Raw genomic sequence first — 16,170 nt, 5'->3', positions numbered from 1 at the left:
TATTGTTCACAAACCAGTCTAAATCTGTGATAGTGAGCACTTCTCCTTTGCTGAGATAATCCATCCCACCTCACAGGTGTGCCATATCAAGATGCTGATTAGACACCATGATTAGTGCACAGGTGTGCCTTAGACTGTCCACAATAAAAGGCCACTCTGAAAGGTGCAGTTTTGTTTTATTGGGGGGGATACCAGTCAGTATCTGGTGTGACCAATTTGCCTCATGCAGTGCAACACATCTCCTTCGCATAGAGTTGATCAGGTTGTCAATTGTGGCCTGTGGAATGTTGGTCCACTCCTCTTCAATGGCTGTGCGAAGTTGCTGGATATTGGCAGGAACTGGTACACGCTGTCGTATACGCCGGTCCAGAGCATCCCAAACATGCTCAATGGGTGACATGTCCAGTGAGTATGCTGGCCATGCAAGAACTGGGACATTTTCAGCTTCCAACAATTGTGTACAGATCCTTGCAACATGGGGCCATGCATTATCCTGCTGCAACATGAGGTGATGTTCTTGGATGTATGGCACAACAATGGGCCTCAGGATCTCGTCACGGTATCTCTGTGCATTCAAAATGCCATCAATAAAATGCACCTGTGTTCTTCGTCCATAACAGACGCCTGCCCATACCATAACCCCACCGCCACAATGGGCCACTTGATCCACAACACTGACATTGATCCACACGACGCCACACATGCTGTCTGCCATCTGCCCTGGACAGTGTGAACCGGGATTCATCCGTGAAGGGAACACCTCTCCAACGTGCCAAACGCCAGCGAATGTGAGCATTTGCCCACTCAAGTCGGTTACGACGACGAACTGGAGTCAGGTCGAGACCCCGATGAGGACGACGAGCATGCAGATGAGCTTCCCTGAGACGGTTTCTGACAGTTTGTGCAGAAATTCTTTGGTTATGCAAACCGATTGTTTCAGCAGCTGTCTGAGTTGCTGGTCTCAGACGATCTTGGAGGTGAACATGCTGGATGTGGAGGTCCTGGGCTGGTGTGGTTACACGTGGTCTGCGGTTGTGAGGCTGGTTGGATGTACTGCCAAATTCTCTGAAACGCCTTTGCAGATGGCTTATGGTGGAGAAATGAACATTCAATACACGAGCAACAGCTCTGGTTGACATTCCTGCTGTCAGCATGCCAATTGCACGCTCCCTCAAATCTTGCGACATCTGTGGCATTGTGCTGTGTGACAAAACTGCACCTTTCAGAGTGGCCTTTTATTGTGGGCAGTCTATAATCATGGTGTCTAATCAGCATCTTGATATGGCACACCTGTGATGTTGTGTGGCTGGGGTGCCTGGCTGGCTTTTGTTTCTGTTTTCTGTCTTTCCTTCCAGGTGGCATGCGTTCAGGACTGAGTGGCTGATGTGTGGCTCACCCTGATCACCTGAGGCTTGTCATGTGCAGCTCGTCAGGACTCACAGCTGTGGTGCATCTGTATGGATTGGGGCATGGTTGCATTTAAGTCTGGAGTACACAGTGTGTATTTGCCAGAGACTCGACCTTGTGACCAGACGGGTGAGATCGACGTTTGGAGAACCATCTCATCATTATTGACGCAGAGACCATACCAGGTTTGATGCCATGGTCTGTGAAAGAGGAGGGGGTGAGGTCTCACGCTCATCAGCACACTTCCTGAGGTACTTTAGGTTTTGTGACTAACATGAGTACAGTCAGTAGATGTGGTGTCCCTCACACCTTATTATATTGAGCTGTTATGTTAGTCGTTTAATCAGCTTCCACTGCAGTGGAGAGTTGAACTGGGTGTTCCATGCCTGCAGGGTGGGAAGCTGATTGGTGATTAAGCCAGGAAGTGTTTGCTGATTATGTACACCTTTGAGTGGTCTCTCTGTGTGTGGAGTGGTGGCCTCACATTATGGTTTCTTCTTTCACAGACTCGGTTGGTCGCGGCCACCTGGGGGGTGTCGGCGGGGTCCTTGGGTCCGAACTGTTCTGGCTCCGGACCGTTTGTGCTGCTGGGAGCGCACCGTTTTTCCACCTCGCCAGACCGCGCACTTATTGGTTATTAATTGAGCACTCACTGTTATGTCATTAAATTATGTTATCCTTTGAACCGTGCTCTGTTTCCTTTATGCTGGGTCCTAATGTCAAACGCTGGGTCGGTGCTCTGACTGCGTCCGACACATAACATGTGAGGTGGGATGGATTATCTCAGCAAAGGACAAGTGCTCACTATCACAGATTTACACTGGTTTGTGAACAATATTTAAGGGAAATGGTGATATTGTATATGTGGAAAAAGTTTTAGATCTTTGAGTTCTTCTCAAACAAAATGGGAGCAAAACCAAAAGTGTTGCGTTTATATTTTTGTTGAGTGTATTTTAAACTGGCACGTCTTAAACCGGCATGTCCGCTAGGTGCCGGCAAGTATGCTTTTCAGTTTACCGAGCCAGGCCGAATGGTTTGTGTTGAAACTCCCACACTCCGCCCGGGGATTAGTTTCTTCCGTGTTCATGCAGGCTGTCCCCGGATGTGGTCAAATCCTGCGATATCACACAGGGGTTCAAATGACACTGCGCTGCCCTAGGACTAAGCGGGTATAGAAAATGAACGAAGTGCTATAATGGTATGCACTTATTTAGAACAAAAATACTCTTATTGTATAAAGCTCATATTATTTACTTGATAGCTAAGGACACAACTTTGTTAATGGCCAAATATGCATGAGGCTAAATGTCATTATCTGTAAATAACATAAAGGTCAAACTTTAAAAGTTCAAAAATGAACACGGATGACATAACAAAAAGATAGAAATGAATTTGTTACAACTAACAAATTACATAGTTTGACTTTGGCTTCAAATAGTAGAAAAAACGAGTTTACGTTTTCCAACACTGACTATCACTATGAATAGAAACTTTCCAAAATAAATTAGGTGGCGTAATATCACTGCATTGTATGTACTTCATCAGCAGATGTCGCCCAGGAGCCCTAATCCAATGCAATACCTTTTATATTCTGTAACAACATTGCTCGCTATTTTTGCTTTTTTTAATCAGTACAACCGGCACCCGAAGCACAAAACATCTGCAAAATCTGAGCAATCTCTTTTCATTTGTGTTGCTCATAGGTGTTGATACCTTTATGCCTTTAACTACCGCCTACTATGACGTGCGAAAATGATTGGCTGTCTTCGGCTAGTACTACTCTTCAATTGGCTGAAATATATGACAATCATTTTAACTTTAAAACCACGCCTTACCGTTTCCGTCTGTTTCAGTTATTTTTGCTGTAGTAGAAACTACTATAAAATTATTAATCGGTAAATAATAATGTCAAGCCATCCTAAAATATAAAGCGTTTTTTCAGATACTATCCAACAATATTTTACACTTAGTTTTGACGTCACGAAATTTTGTTTAAATAAAAGTCCGTGACGGGTAAATGCTTTCCGCATTAGCGTGTTGTCCTCAGGATGAGTTACACCGACACAACGAAACATAGGAATTCCCAAACATTTTCATAAATTCGCGTTATTTGCAGTTTAGTATTCTTACATACTAAAGTTACTTTGTCACAGTCGTAGTTTAATTTAAAGAGCGCTAATAAAGGGCTGGCACACAGCCGCTGAGTTGAAAGTCGAACTCGGAGTAACGTTGAGGCAAAGCTAGCATCTCTGTTATCTTTGAGGTAAAGTTTACGCACCACAATGTCGGAGTCGTTGTTAAACTTTAACGTCGGTGTGCTCGGGCACGTCGACAGCGGGAAGACGTCGCTCGCCAGGGCACTGAGCAGCACCGCCTCCACCGCCGCCTTCGACAAGAACCCGCAGTCCCGAGAGAGAGGCATCACGCTGGACCTGGGCTTCTCCTCCTTCACCGTGGACCTGCCAGACCACCTGCGGCACTGCGGGGACCAGCAGCCCCGCAGCAATCTGCAGTTCACCCTCGTCGACTGCCCAGGACACGCCTCTCTGATTCGCACCATCATTGGGGGTGAGAGTCTTTTACAGAACACATTTTGTCTGAAGCCGAACTGGAAACGATTATCCATGCTTTTATTTCGCCACGTTAGGGTTATTGTAATTCACTGCTGTTTAGCGTCAGAAATCTTCTCTTGATCGCTTACAAATGGTCCAGAATGCTGCTGCAAGGCTTCTGATGAGGTCTTCAAAGAGATCTCACGTGACAGACGTTGTCATCTTTGCATTGGCTCTCCATACAGTTCAGACTTCAGTTTAAAATATCAGTGATTACTTTTAGAGCTCTGCACGGTCAAATGCCTCTCTACATCAGTCAGTTCCTCCACCCTTTTATAACAAGCAGGCCTCCGGGGTCCTTGACCAGAAGCTGTTAAATCTCCATTACACAGGGACTGGGTCTTGGGTCATGAAATTGTACCAAATGGTGCATGTCGATGAAGAGCTGCACAGCTGCCGCCAGGACCTTAAGCCCCGGTCACACGGCACTAACGAAGGACACCGAAGCCAAAACAAAACAAGAAATCTCAACTTACGTTGACTTTCAGAGACGTTGTTTAACTTTCGTCCAGCTTCGTTCCTGCAGGTGGCACTTCGTCAGAATTTTCAAACTGTTGAAAAATGTGAACGAATCCCAACGACAACTTCAATTCATCCATAACCTGTTTTGCTTTCTGTCATGACAGTTCCTCATCGTTTGCGTAGTTCCTGGACTGTCAGCGTTCCGTTTGATTGTCGTCCAACCTCCCAAGGCTGATGTCTTGCACAAACGTCGATGATATCTGAACGGAGCAATAAGTAAAGATCCGACGAGCTGCATGCCGTCCAGGGCTGGAGAGGCTGTGTGCACACACAAATGGCTGTGTGCACGTTCGCATGCCATTTGTGGCTGGAGAGGCTGAGCATGCACACACAAACGGCTGTGCACCATAGACAGCTGTGCACACATTCACATGCCTTCTGTTCCAGCCACAGACAGCATGTGAACTTGCATGTGCGCACACGTTTTTGTGAAGACAGACCTGTTGTCAAGACAACTCTCGCGCCTGCAGGTGCTGTGGAGAGTGCACGTTGGCTGCAGAAATGATCACAGGCTGGTGCTCGGTTTGATATCCACTGTCAAGTCATGTTAATAAATGTTTTGTTTAAAGCGTCAAGGTCACCGTTCACTCCATTTTTCTTTTGTTAGTTTTGGTTTTGTTTCGCTCTTTTATGCACTCTGGACTCACAGGCTTTTCAGTGATGGGAGACGTGCCGGCTCATTCGTCCAGTTTTTCTCAATGATTTGTGACTTTGTGAATTTTTTCCTTCATTCAGAAAATCGCCGTACGCCATGTGACCAGGCCCTTACAAGGCCCTGTCGGTATATGCTTACAAACCGGTGTGATTGCAGTGGTCACCTTCATGTCTGAATATGCACCTGACTTCCGCAGAAGAGTCGTCAAGGCTGTAGGATGCTCAAATACAGTGCCCTCCAAAAGTGTTGTAACACTTGGTATTTCACACATTTTAATGTGTTTATGCCATTTCAAATACAAAAAAAATAAAAATTCTAAAATGGGTTTATATATATATATATATATATATATATATATATATATATATATATATATATATATTGTATAGGTGTTGTCAGTTATGGAAGAACTAAAAAAAAATGCAGATGAAAAAATTCACTTGTTTCCTACAAAAGTTTGAAGTTGGTCATGTCATTTTAACCTCTGGTGCACTCCAGTACCATGTTTGTACAGAATGATATTTTTAACTGTTCATTTGAGTAAAGAAGTGTTTTACAGAGTTGTCATTATGTTATATAGCCAGATAGTCTGTGACGGTGTTTGTGTTCTAAATCAATACTACTGCACAGTTAAATACATTTTTGTTACTGCTTGAAACTGAACTCCACAATTTCTAAAAATAGAACCCAGGTTGGAAAAAGGACTTTCTTTTTAATTACATGATTACTAAATTCAGTTTTTTAATATTATTTAGTTGTCATTAAATGGGGTACTTCTGTCATCTGTTATATGTTTGTATTATCTTATGTAGGCTTGTATTTAGTTTCAAATTGGAGTGTTTGAATTTTTTGAACATTTAAACCTATGTTTTGTGATTTTGATTTATATCATAAAAGTATGTAACATTGCAAGTGGGTGAGCACTTTCCACAGGCATTGAGCAGTGCTGCGTCACTGAAAATCTAATGTTTATATGTGATGTACTGATGCCAAATTTCTTTTAATAGACTTGTCTCATATCGGATGATTCATGTAAGATATGTCCAGCAGAGGGCAGTCTTGGTCTGCTGATGTTGACACGAATGGTTACAGTAGTGCTCAGCACATACAGAGCACACACATACAGATGGACCTTTCCCCCCCTTTTTTATCCTTGTTTGCCACACAGCTGATATTCTATTTGAGACAGATCTTTTTTAAAAAAAAAAAAAAGAGACTTAAGTATAAAGGGAATGCAGCAGTTAGACACTTAAATGGTGCTGCGTATTCAGTGAAACCTATCAGCACTGGCTGGTAGGTTTTTCACTTAATATATAGCACAGCTGCACATGCTGTAGATTAAGGAGGAAGGAAAGAGCAGGGATTGGGGTACATATTAAACTTACCCTCCTGTCCCATGTGGGGAGAACACAGGAAATCAAGACTGCCAAAGACAGGAAAAGAAAAGAGGGAAAGGAAAGACAACCAAGTGAGCTGGAGCTCTAATTTCAACCCTGTAGCCCTTTTTCTCCTTTGCCTTTCTGCACCCCTCCCTCAACATGTCCTCTTATTCAGCTGTTATTCTTGGATGTCTGTGTCCATTCCTGTTTATATTGCTGTTTTTGGTTTCACAATCTGTTTAGCGCACACCAAAAATTGGAGGAATGTTTTTGACAGCACGCTGCTGTCTTCTGCCACTTCAGATACATCACTTTTAAAATGAACATCTTTGTAATTGTTTGCATTTTGTATTTGACACCTTTAGGAGCTCAGATCATTGACCTGATGATGCTGGTGGTGGATGTGGTGAAAGGAATGCAGACTCAGACTGCAGAGTGTCTGCTGATAGGAGAGCTGACATGCCCTCGCATGGTGGTCGTCCTCAATAAAATAGACTTACTGCCACCTAACAAGAGACAGAGTGCTATTGAAAAAATGACAAAGAGAATGCACAAAACTCTGGAGAGCACTAGGTATGTAGTTATTGAAGCAGGTGACTTACAAAAATGTGTGTGTGTGTGTGTGTGTGTGTGTGTGTGTGTGTGTGTGTGTGTGTGTGTGTGTGTGTGTGTGTGTGTGTGTGTGTGTGTGTGTGTGTGTGTGTGTCTGTCTCTCACTGTCCCCCCCTGGGGAGGGTGGTATATCTGTTCCTCAAGTTTGGGTCCACTGCCAGATGCCTGGGAGTTTGAGGGTTTGGTGCTGTATCTTAGCTGCTCCTAGGACTGTACTTTTCTGGAGACTTGTGACTGGAACCTGCTGGAGCAACTCTACCAGTTTGGGGGTTACAGCTCCTAATGCTCCTATTACCACTGGGGCCACTGTGGACTTTACCTTCCACATCTGCTCCAGTTCTTCCTTCAGCTCCTGGTACTTCTCAGGGTTTTTTTTGTGCTCCTTCTTTCTGATGTTGCTGACAACGGGATTTCATATCTGTCACAGCTATGGGCTTCTTTTAATTGTCAATCACCACTAAGTCTGGTTGGTTGGCCAGCAGCTGCTTGTCTGTCTGGAATTTGAAGACCCACAGGACCTTAGCCCTGTCATTCTCAACCAGCTTTGGCAGTGTGTCCCAGCAGGACTTGGGAACGTCTAATCCTTATGTGGCACAGGTGTTTCTATATACAATTACCGACATTTGGTTGTGCTTCTGAGTATACGTTGTCCCAGTTTGTATCTTGCATCCAACTACTAAGTGCCGCTGGGTAGTGTAGTGGTAGAACATCTGTCTTTCAAACAACAGATCAGGGGTTCAAACCCTGGTCAGGACATACACCCAGCAGGGGTCCCGTCCCCCAGCCTACATCTGAACATGAGGGAGAGACACACACACACACACACACACACACACACACACACACACACGTGTGTATGTTATGTATGTATGTGTGTGTGTGTGTGTGTGTGTGTGTGTGTGTGTGTGTGTGTGTGTGTGTGTGTGTGTGTGTGTGTATGTATGTATGTATATATATATATATGTGTATGTATGTATGTATATATATATGTGTATGTATGTATGTATATATATATATATATGTGTATGTATGTATGTATATATATATATATATATGTGTATGTATGTATGTATATATATATATATATATATGTGTATGTATGTATGTATATATATATATATATGTGTATGTATGTATGTATGTATATATATATATGTGTGTGTATGTATGTATGTATATATATATATATGTGTGTGTATGTATGTATGTATATATGTGTGTGTATACTCAACAAAAATATAAACGCAACACTTTTGGTTTTGCTCCCATTTTGTATGAGATAATCCATCCCACCTCACAGGTGTGCCATATCAAGATGCTGATTAGACACCATGATTAGTGCACAGGTGTGCCTTAGACCGTCCACAATAAAAGGCCACTCTGAAAGGTGCAGTTTTATCACACAGCACAATGCCACAGATGTCGCAAGATTTGAGGGAGCGTGCAATTGGCATGCTGACAGCAGGAATGTCAACCAGAGCTGTTGCTCGTTTATTGAATGTTCATGTCTCTACCATAAGCCGTCTCCAAAGGTGTTTCAGAGAATTTGGCAGTACATCCAACCAGCCTCACAACCGCAGACCACGTGTAACCACACCAGCCCAGGACCTCCACATCCAGCATGTTCACCTCCAAGATCGTCTGAGACCAGCCACTCGGACAGCTGCTGAAACAATCGGTTTGCATAACCAAAGAATTTCTGCACAAACTGTCAGAAACTGTCTCAGGGAAGCTCATCTGCATGCTCGTCGTCTTCATCGGCGTCTCGACCTGACTCCAGTTCGTCGACGTAACCGACTTGAGTGGGCAAATGCTCACATTCGCTGGTGTTTGGCACGTTGGAGAGGTGTTCTTTTCACGGATGATGCAAAGGAGATGTGTTGCACTGCATGAGGCAAATGGTGGTCACACCAGATACTGACTGGTATCCCCCCCAATAAAACAAAACTGCACCTTTCAGAGTGGCCTTTTATTGTGGGCAGTCTAAGGCACACCTGTGCACTAATCATGGTGTCTAATCAGCATCTTGATATGGCACACCTGTGAGGTGGGATGGATTATCTCAGCAAAGGAGAAGTGCTCACTATCACAGATTTAGACTGGCTTGTGAACAATATTTGAGGGAAATGGTGATATTGTGTATGTGGAAAAAATTTTAGATCTTTGAGTTCATCTCATACAAAATGGGAGCAAAACCAAAAGTGTTGCGTTTATATTTTTGTTGAGTGTATATATATATATATATATATATATATATATATATATATATATAATGTCGGCAAGGGCAAATGGGCTACTGGAACAAGACATAGAAGTAGTGTCATGTATTTTTTATTTTTTTAAGTCTTAATCTTTTGTCAAATGTCCTTTTTTAGTTTTAGTCATATTTAGTAATTCACACACTATTTTTATTTAGTCATGTTTTAGTCAACTAAAAGTCTGTTAATTTTAGCCTAGTTTTAGTCAAAATAGAACTCAGTGCATTTTAGTCACGTTTCAGTCGAGACATTTGTCTTTTTGATCGAAAACATTCTATTGTTTCTGATTACCATTTCAGTCAGTATAATGTTTCACACATCCGAAATGCAGAATGTAATACACTTGTTGATTTATTGAAGGTTTGCGGTGGTTTCCCTGACATTTTAAATCCACAAGGCTTCCTGTCAGATACAATTAGACATTCAGTTTTCTTGTAAATCCACAGCGCTGTAGGAGTGCAGACCTTTTGAAATGAAACATTTGTTGGATCTAGTTATTCTATTTGCACATTCAGAATTGGTTGGAAATTTGTTAAAGCAAAGCAGAATAAAATAAATCATGTATTTATTATCTATTGTAAGAGCCACGAATTGAGACAATTTAATTAAATGTGATGCACACTTAATATTTCATTATTTTGTAATATTTTATGTTATTTGTTATATATTAGTTATAAATAATGTTAAAAACAAATTGATATTGGATTGATGTTAAAAAAAATCTGCACAGTATCTTTAATCTGACCCTTAGAGAGATGATCAGACACTTTAACACCGTGAAACAGGGTGTAAATGTAAACTGTTTTTTCATTAAATGGTTGTCAATGGCATTGGATGAATTTACTTTGCAGCGCATTTATTGATTAATTTTTTGATTAATCTGCCGATATGTAAAGTAATTTAGTGCTGTTGTCTTCTTAAACAAACAGTCATTAAACACACACTTTGTCTTTTAGGTTCCTAGTGTGTAAGAAAAAGTTAACTTTCTGGAGTCTGATGCTCACTTCCATGGCCTTTACAGATCTATGCTCAAACAGACAGCAGGATGACCCACTGCCCCCCTTCTGCAGACAGGAGATGGAAACAACAAAATGGACATGTTATTTTAAAAGCTGATTTTTGAATCTTTTGACAAAAATGAGAGATTTAAGTTTTTATTTCATGAAAAACATTTTAGTAATCTTTTACAAGTGTCTTGATTTCATCATAAAAAAAAGGTTGTTGACGAATATATTTCTTCTCTTCTGACAAAATTAACACTACATCCAAGCACACAGGGTAAGAAGCACACAGAGTATCAAAAGTGAAAGGAAAAAAAAAATCAGTTTGCAAATATAAATACTAGTAAGTCCCTTCAGCTGCTCCCTTGTTTGCACTCGGGGTCGCCACAGCAAATCCAAGGAGGATCTGCATGTTGAATTGGCACAGGTTTTACACCGGATGCCCTTCCTGACGCAACTCCACATTACATGGAGAAATGTGTCAGGGGTGGGATTTGAACCCAGAGCCTTCTGAACTGAAACCAAGCGCATTAACCACTTGGCCACCACCCCTGTTGCAAATATAAATATAAAAACCAGATATACTGATCGGTACTGGTTTACTGGCTACTACTGTTCTCCTTACATCAGTATATGTGTGTGTTACATACTTTTCAGTTTAATAATTGCTCTCAGCAGTTCCAACATGTATATTTCTGTTGGCCAGATTTAAGGATTGTCCAGTGATTGCTGTGGCAGCAAAGCCAAGAGGCCCAGATGCTCTTGACACAGAGGAGCCACAGGGAGTGTCAGATTTAATAGAGGTAAAATCTGAAAGAACAAATGTATTTTCTAAAAGTTTTGCATTTAAAAAGCTGATCTTTCAGAGGGCAGATTAGTGGTGGTCGGAATTACTGGCATGAAAGCATTTTGTTTTGTTGTTGCTGTATAATTTTGGATGTTTTTATTAACAATATTTTGATTAAGCAAAATTGCTTTGTTTGCATTTATTTTTGACCATATTTTAAAAGGTGTACATAAAATATAGTGGTGCCAGTAATTCTGAATATGACTGTATCCACCTTGCTTGTCTTGTACGAGAATTCAACCTCCCAACATATTTGTCACTGTACAACCACATAGTTACGTCCTTACTGGACAAACTTAATTTCTTGTCAAAACCTTTTGCCATCTAATTTTTTCTTCCTTGTTCCTCATTTAATAATCAATTGCTGATAATCGATTCACAGCTTTAATTTGCTCAGCAAATACGTACACCATACTCGCAATTATTAACTTTATTGATAAAAGTCAGCTTCAGTGTGTAGGACAGGTAACTCTCCAGTGTTACTTGTCACATCGACAGGTAGATTTCAGAGTTAGTATAGAGGCCTGCTCAGCTTTTTGTTTAACATTTTAGACACATTACACATTCTATTTTAGACACCTTTGTTTAAGACTTTACAAACGTTTTCTTCTGAACAAGTGCTGTTACTCGGGTGATATTGTACACATGCATATTCAGCTGTGTGCAATTCCCGCCCAATGTAAATAGCAAATGAAATAGTTTACATGATCAACATAGTTCTAACATGGCTAATTCAAAAGGAATTTTGTGTTAATCACTATATAATAACTAAATTTCTTATAAGTAATTATTTATTAGTTTTACACACTCTCACTCACTCATCTTCAACCACTTTAGTAAGGGACCCCACACTTCCCTTTTATGGGTCACATTTACCGCCACTGACTGATCTTGGGGCATTCCCAGGGCAGTGTGGAGATATAATCTCACCACCTAGTCCTAAGTCTTCCCTGAGGTCTTCGCTCAGCTGGACAAACCTGAAACACCTCAGCTGGTTCCTCTAAACATGAAGGAGCAACAGCTGTGCTCAGAGCTCCTCACAAATGACTGAGCTTCTCATCCTATCTCTAAGGGAGACCCCAGCCATCCTCCTGAGGAAAACCACTCCGGCCGCTTGTACCTGCGATCTAGTTCTTCCATTCATGATCCAACCCTCGTGACCATAGGTGAGAGTAGGAACAAAGATTGACCAGTAGATCGAGAGCTTCACCTTTTTGGCTCAGCTCCCTTTTCGTCACAACAGTACGATAGAGCGAATGCAACACCGTCCCTCCAGCACAGATTCTCCGGCCAATCTCGCACTTGTCCCCTCACTCGGAATCAAGACCCCGAGGTACTTGAACTCCATTCATTTGGGGCAAGACCTCATTCCCTACCCGGATTAGGCAGATCGTTGGTTTCCTGCTGAGAACCATGGCCTCAGATTTAGAGGTGCGGATCCTCATCCCAGCAGTTCCACACTTGGCTGCGGACCAACCCAGTGAGTGCTGAATGTCACACACCGATGGTGCAAACAGGACGATATCATCTGCGAAAAGCAGTGATGAGATCCTGAGCCCACCAAACTGAAGACCCCCCCCCCCCCCCCCCACTACACCTCAATATCCTGTCCATGAATGTCACAAACAGGACTGGTGGCAAGGTGCAGCCCTGGTGGAGGCCAACCCTCACCGGAAAGGAGTCCAGCTTACTGCTGGCGACCTGAACACAGCTCTCGCTTTGTGAGTACAGAGATTAGATGGCCATGAGAAGGGACCCCTCATTAGTTTTATTATTAGTGGTTCAATCAAATACAGAAAGAAAAGTAATCAGAAAGGTAAATATGATTTGTATTTTGGATGTGAATAACACTTTAGTGACAGGTCAGAATCACTACTTATAGCAACTCCAAAAAACACCTTTTTGGAGTTGCACTCAAATCTTGTTGTAATGCAAATTACAGTGACAATAAAGGTGATTCTCTGATTCTGATTCTGAAAAGCGGCAGTGTGTCAGAAATAGTCCCTCTCGTATGTCTGTACATGCTTTAATACTTCAAGAAACACTGTTCTTCTCCTTGTTGTATTTTGATGACATTTTTCTCTCTGTGTACTTTTTCCTTTCTGTTTTTCTGTGGCAGCTTTTGAAGAAACAGGCATACCTCCCTCAGAGAGACCCTGGAGGTGACTTTTTAATGGCTGTGGACCACTGCTTCTCTATCCGTGGTCAGGGTACTGTTATGACTGGAACCGTCCTGCAGGGGTCGCTGGCTATCAATGACACTGTGGAAATTCCAGCCCTAAAGGTGTGTGTCAAAACAATAGGCATGGATTCAGAAACTCTGATAGTTACATTTGAGCATTGCCAGCATTCCTGGTGCTGGCCGTGGCTTTGTAGATGCTGCACAGTTCCACAAGGTTCACAGGAAGTACAGACTGAGGGAGCGATGAACGACTGGGATCATAGGATGTCAGTTTAATGTGAGGGAATGACAAGTGGACTCAGGGTGGACTGGAAGCAAGGATTGTTTGTAATGTAGACCAGATGAAGTCACAGAAACATAAACTAGACCAGTTAATTTATTTGCAGTTTTTATATTCTCCTCTTGGTGGCAGCAAATACTTTACATAAGGTTTGCATGCACTTTGACACAACTGTTATCAGTATGTGGTAATAAAAGTACAAATAGTACTTTATGCCAAATATCAAAATCATAGGTGGATTGTTAGATGGGTGAATGTTTTTGGTTTCATTTTTATTTATTTATTTACTTGACTTGTTTATTGATTTTGCAGTTTCACAAAATCCATTATCCATCATGCATCTCAAATAGCTTTTGGAATTGCTTAAGCTTTGCTGATTTATTTACAGATAAATGACTGTACATGTGAATACTAACATATTTACACAGTAATACAAAATCAATATTCTGACTGTTAACTTTTAAAGAAAATATAACTTAAATGCAATACAGTATAGTTGTATTTGTTATTGGTAGTATGGCCAAAACAGATGGTCACCTCTGGTTTGCTTGAGTTTTCTTCCTATAATCAAAACAAAGGCCTGAGGGAGTTTTTCTTCACCACTGTTGCCCAATGTGCTTGCCCAGTGGGTGGGTAAAGCTGGACCTTTCCTTTGTGAAGTGCTATGGGGCAACTTATGATGTGATTTGGCGCTATATAAACGAATTAGGGCTCTCAAAGTTAACACGATAAGGCAAATTTATTTTAACACGACTCGCTTTTTTGATACAAGATAAACGCGTGTATGTTCTGTGGCCGTTAGTCACCACCTTCTCCTCCCCAGTATGGGACATCAGGAAACAGCAGTATGGGTGTGTGGATGGCAAGCAGAAACAAACCACCTTGAGCAAAAGGAATTTTTTGACTGATCAGTCAGTATCAGATTAATAAACTCAAGTCACTAAATAAGTGCACGTGTTGTCTCTGCTTCACTATAAGCTCAGTCAGCTCTATAAATGATGCACATCCCTCTTTCAGCAACAGGCTTGAGCTGCCATGATGAAAGTAAAAAAAAAAAAAAAAAAATTCACGTGGATTTACAGTAGTGTTCAGAATAATAGTAGTGCTATGTGACTAAAAAGATTAATCCAGGTTTTGAGTATATTTCTTATTGTTACATGGGAAACATGGTACCAGTAGATTCAGTAGATTCTCAAAATCCAACAAGACCAAGCATTCATGATATGCACACTCTTAAGGCTTTGAAATTGGGCTATTAGTAAAAAAAAAAAAGTAGAAAAGGGGGTGTTCACAATAATAGTAGTGTGGCATTCAGTGAGTGAGTTCGTCAGTTTTGTGGAACAAACAGGTGTGAATCAGGTGTCCCCTATTTAAGGATGAAGCCAGCACCTGTTGAACATGCGTTTCACTTTGAAAGTTTGAGGAAAATGGGACATTCAAGACATTGTTCAAAAGAACAGCATGATTAAAAAGTTGATTGGAGAGGGGAAAACTTATACGCAGGTGCAAAACATTATAGGCTGTTCATCTACAATGATCTCCAATGCTTTAAAATGGACAAAAAAAAAACAGACGTGTGTAAGAAAATGGAAAACAACCATCAAAATGGATAGAAGAACAACCAGAATGGCAAAGGCTCACCCATTGATCAACTCCAGGATGATGAAAGACAGACTGGAGTTACCTGTAAGTGCTGTGACAGTTAGACACCTGTGTGAAGCTAATTTATTTGCAAGAATCACCCGCAAAGTCCCTCTGTTAAATAAAAGACGTGCAGAAGAGTTTACAATTTGCCAAAGAACACATCAACTGGCCTAAAGAGAAATGGAGGAATATTTAATGGACTGATGAGAGTAAAATTGTTCTTTTTGGGTTCAAGGGCCACAGACTATTTGTGAGACGACCCCCAAACTCTGAATTCAAGCCACAGTTCACAGTGAAGACAGTGAAGCATGGTGGTGCAAGCATCATGATATGGGCATGTTTCTCTTACTATGGTGTTGGGCCTATACATCACATACCAGGTATCATGGATCAGTTTGAATGTCAAAATTTTTGAAGAGGTCATGTTGCCTTATGCTGAAGAGGACATGCCCTTGAAATGGGTGTTTCAACAAGACAATGACCTCAAGCACACTAGTAAACGAGCAAAATCTTTGTTTCAAACCAACAAAATGAATGCCTCGCAGATGTGAAGAAATCGTGAAAAACTGTGGTTATACAATTAAATACTAGTTTAGTGATTCACAGGATTGCTAAAAAAGCAGTTTGAACATAATAGTTTTGAGTTTGTAGCATCAACAGCACATGCTACTATTATTGTGAACACCCCCTTTTCTACTTTGCTAATAGCCCAATTTCATAGCCTTAAGAATGTGCATATCATGAATGCTTGGTCTTGTTGGATTTGTGAGA

The 16,170-nt window shown here is 41.4% G+C and overlaps 1 protein-coding gene across 1 annotated transcript in view; it reads left to right on the top strand.

Moving 5' to 3' along the window:
- The first annotated feature begins 3,689 nt into the window (after positions 1-3,689).
- The window catches only part of eefsec (eukaryotic elongation factor, selenocysteine-tRNA-specific), a 30,496-nt gene continuing 18,015 nt past the window's right edge, over positions 3,690-16,170 (top strand). Inside the window, exons 1-4 of the mRNA XM_034166650.1 lie at positions 3,690-3,975; positions 6,941-7,148; positions 11,153-11,249; positions 13,413-13,577. Coding sequence (XP_034022541.1) covers positions 3,690-3,975; positions 6,941-7,148; positions 11,153-11,249; positions 13,413-13,577 — 756 coding nt within the window. The remainder of the gene's footprint in view (positions 3,976-6,940; positions 7,149-11,152; positions 11,250-13,412; positions 13,578-16,170) is intronic.

The sequence above is a fragment of the Thalassophryne amazonica genome, chromosome 3, assembly GCF_902500255.1.
Source record: "Thalassophryne amazonica chromosome 3, fThaAma1.1, whole genome shotgun sequence".
NCBI lineage: Eukaryota > Metazoa > Chordata > Actinopteri > Batrachoidiformes > Batrachoididae > Thalassophryne > Thalassophryne amazonica.
This window is presented reverse-complemented; position numbering and strand designations above follow the sequence as displayed.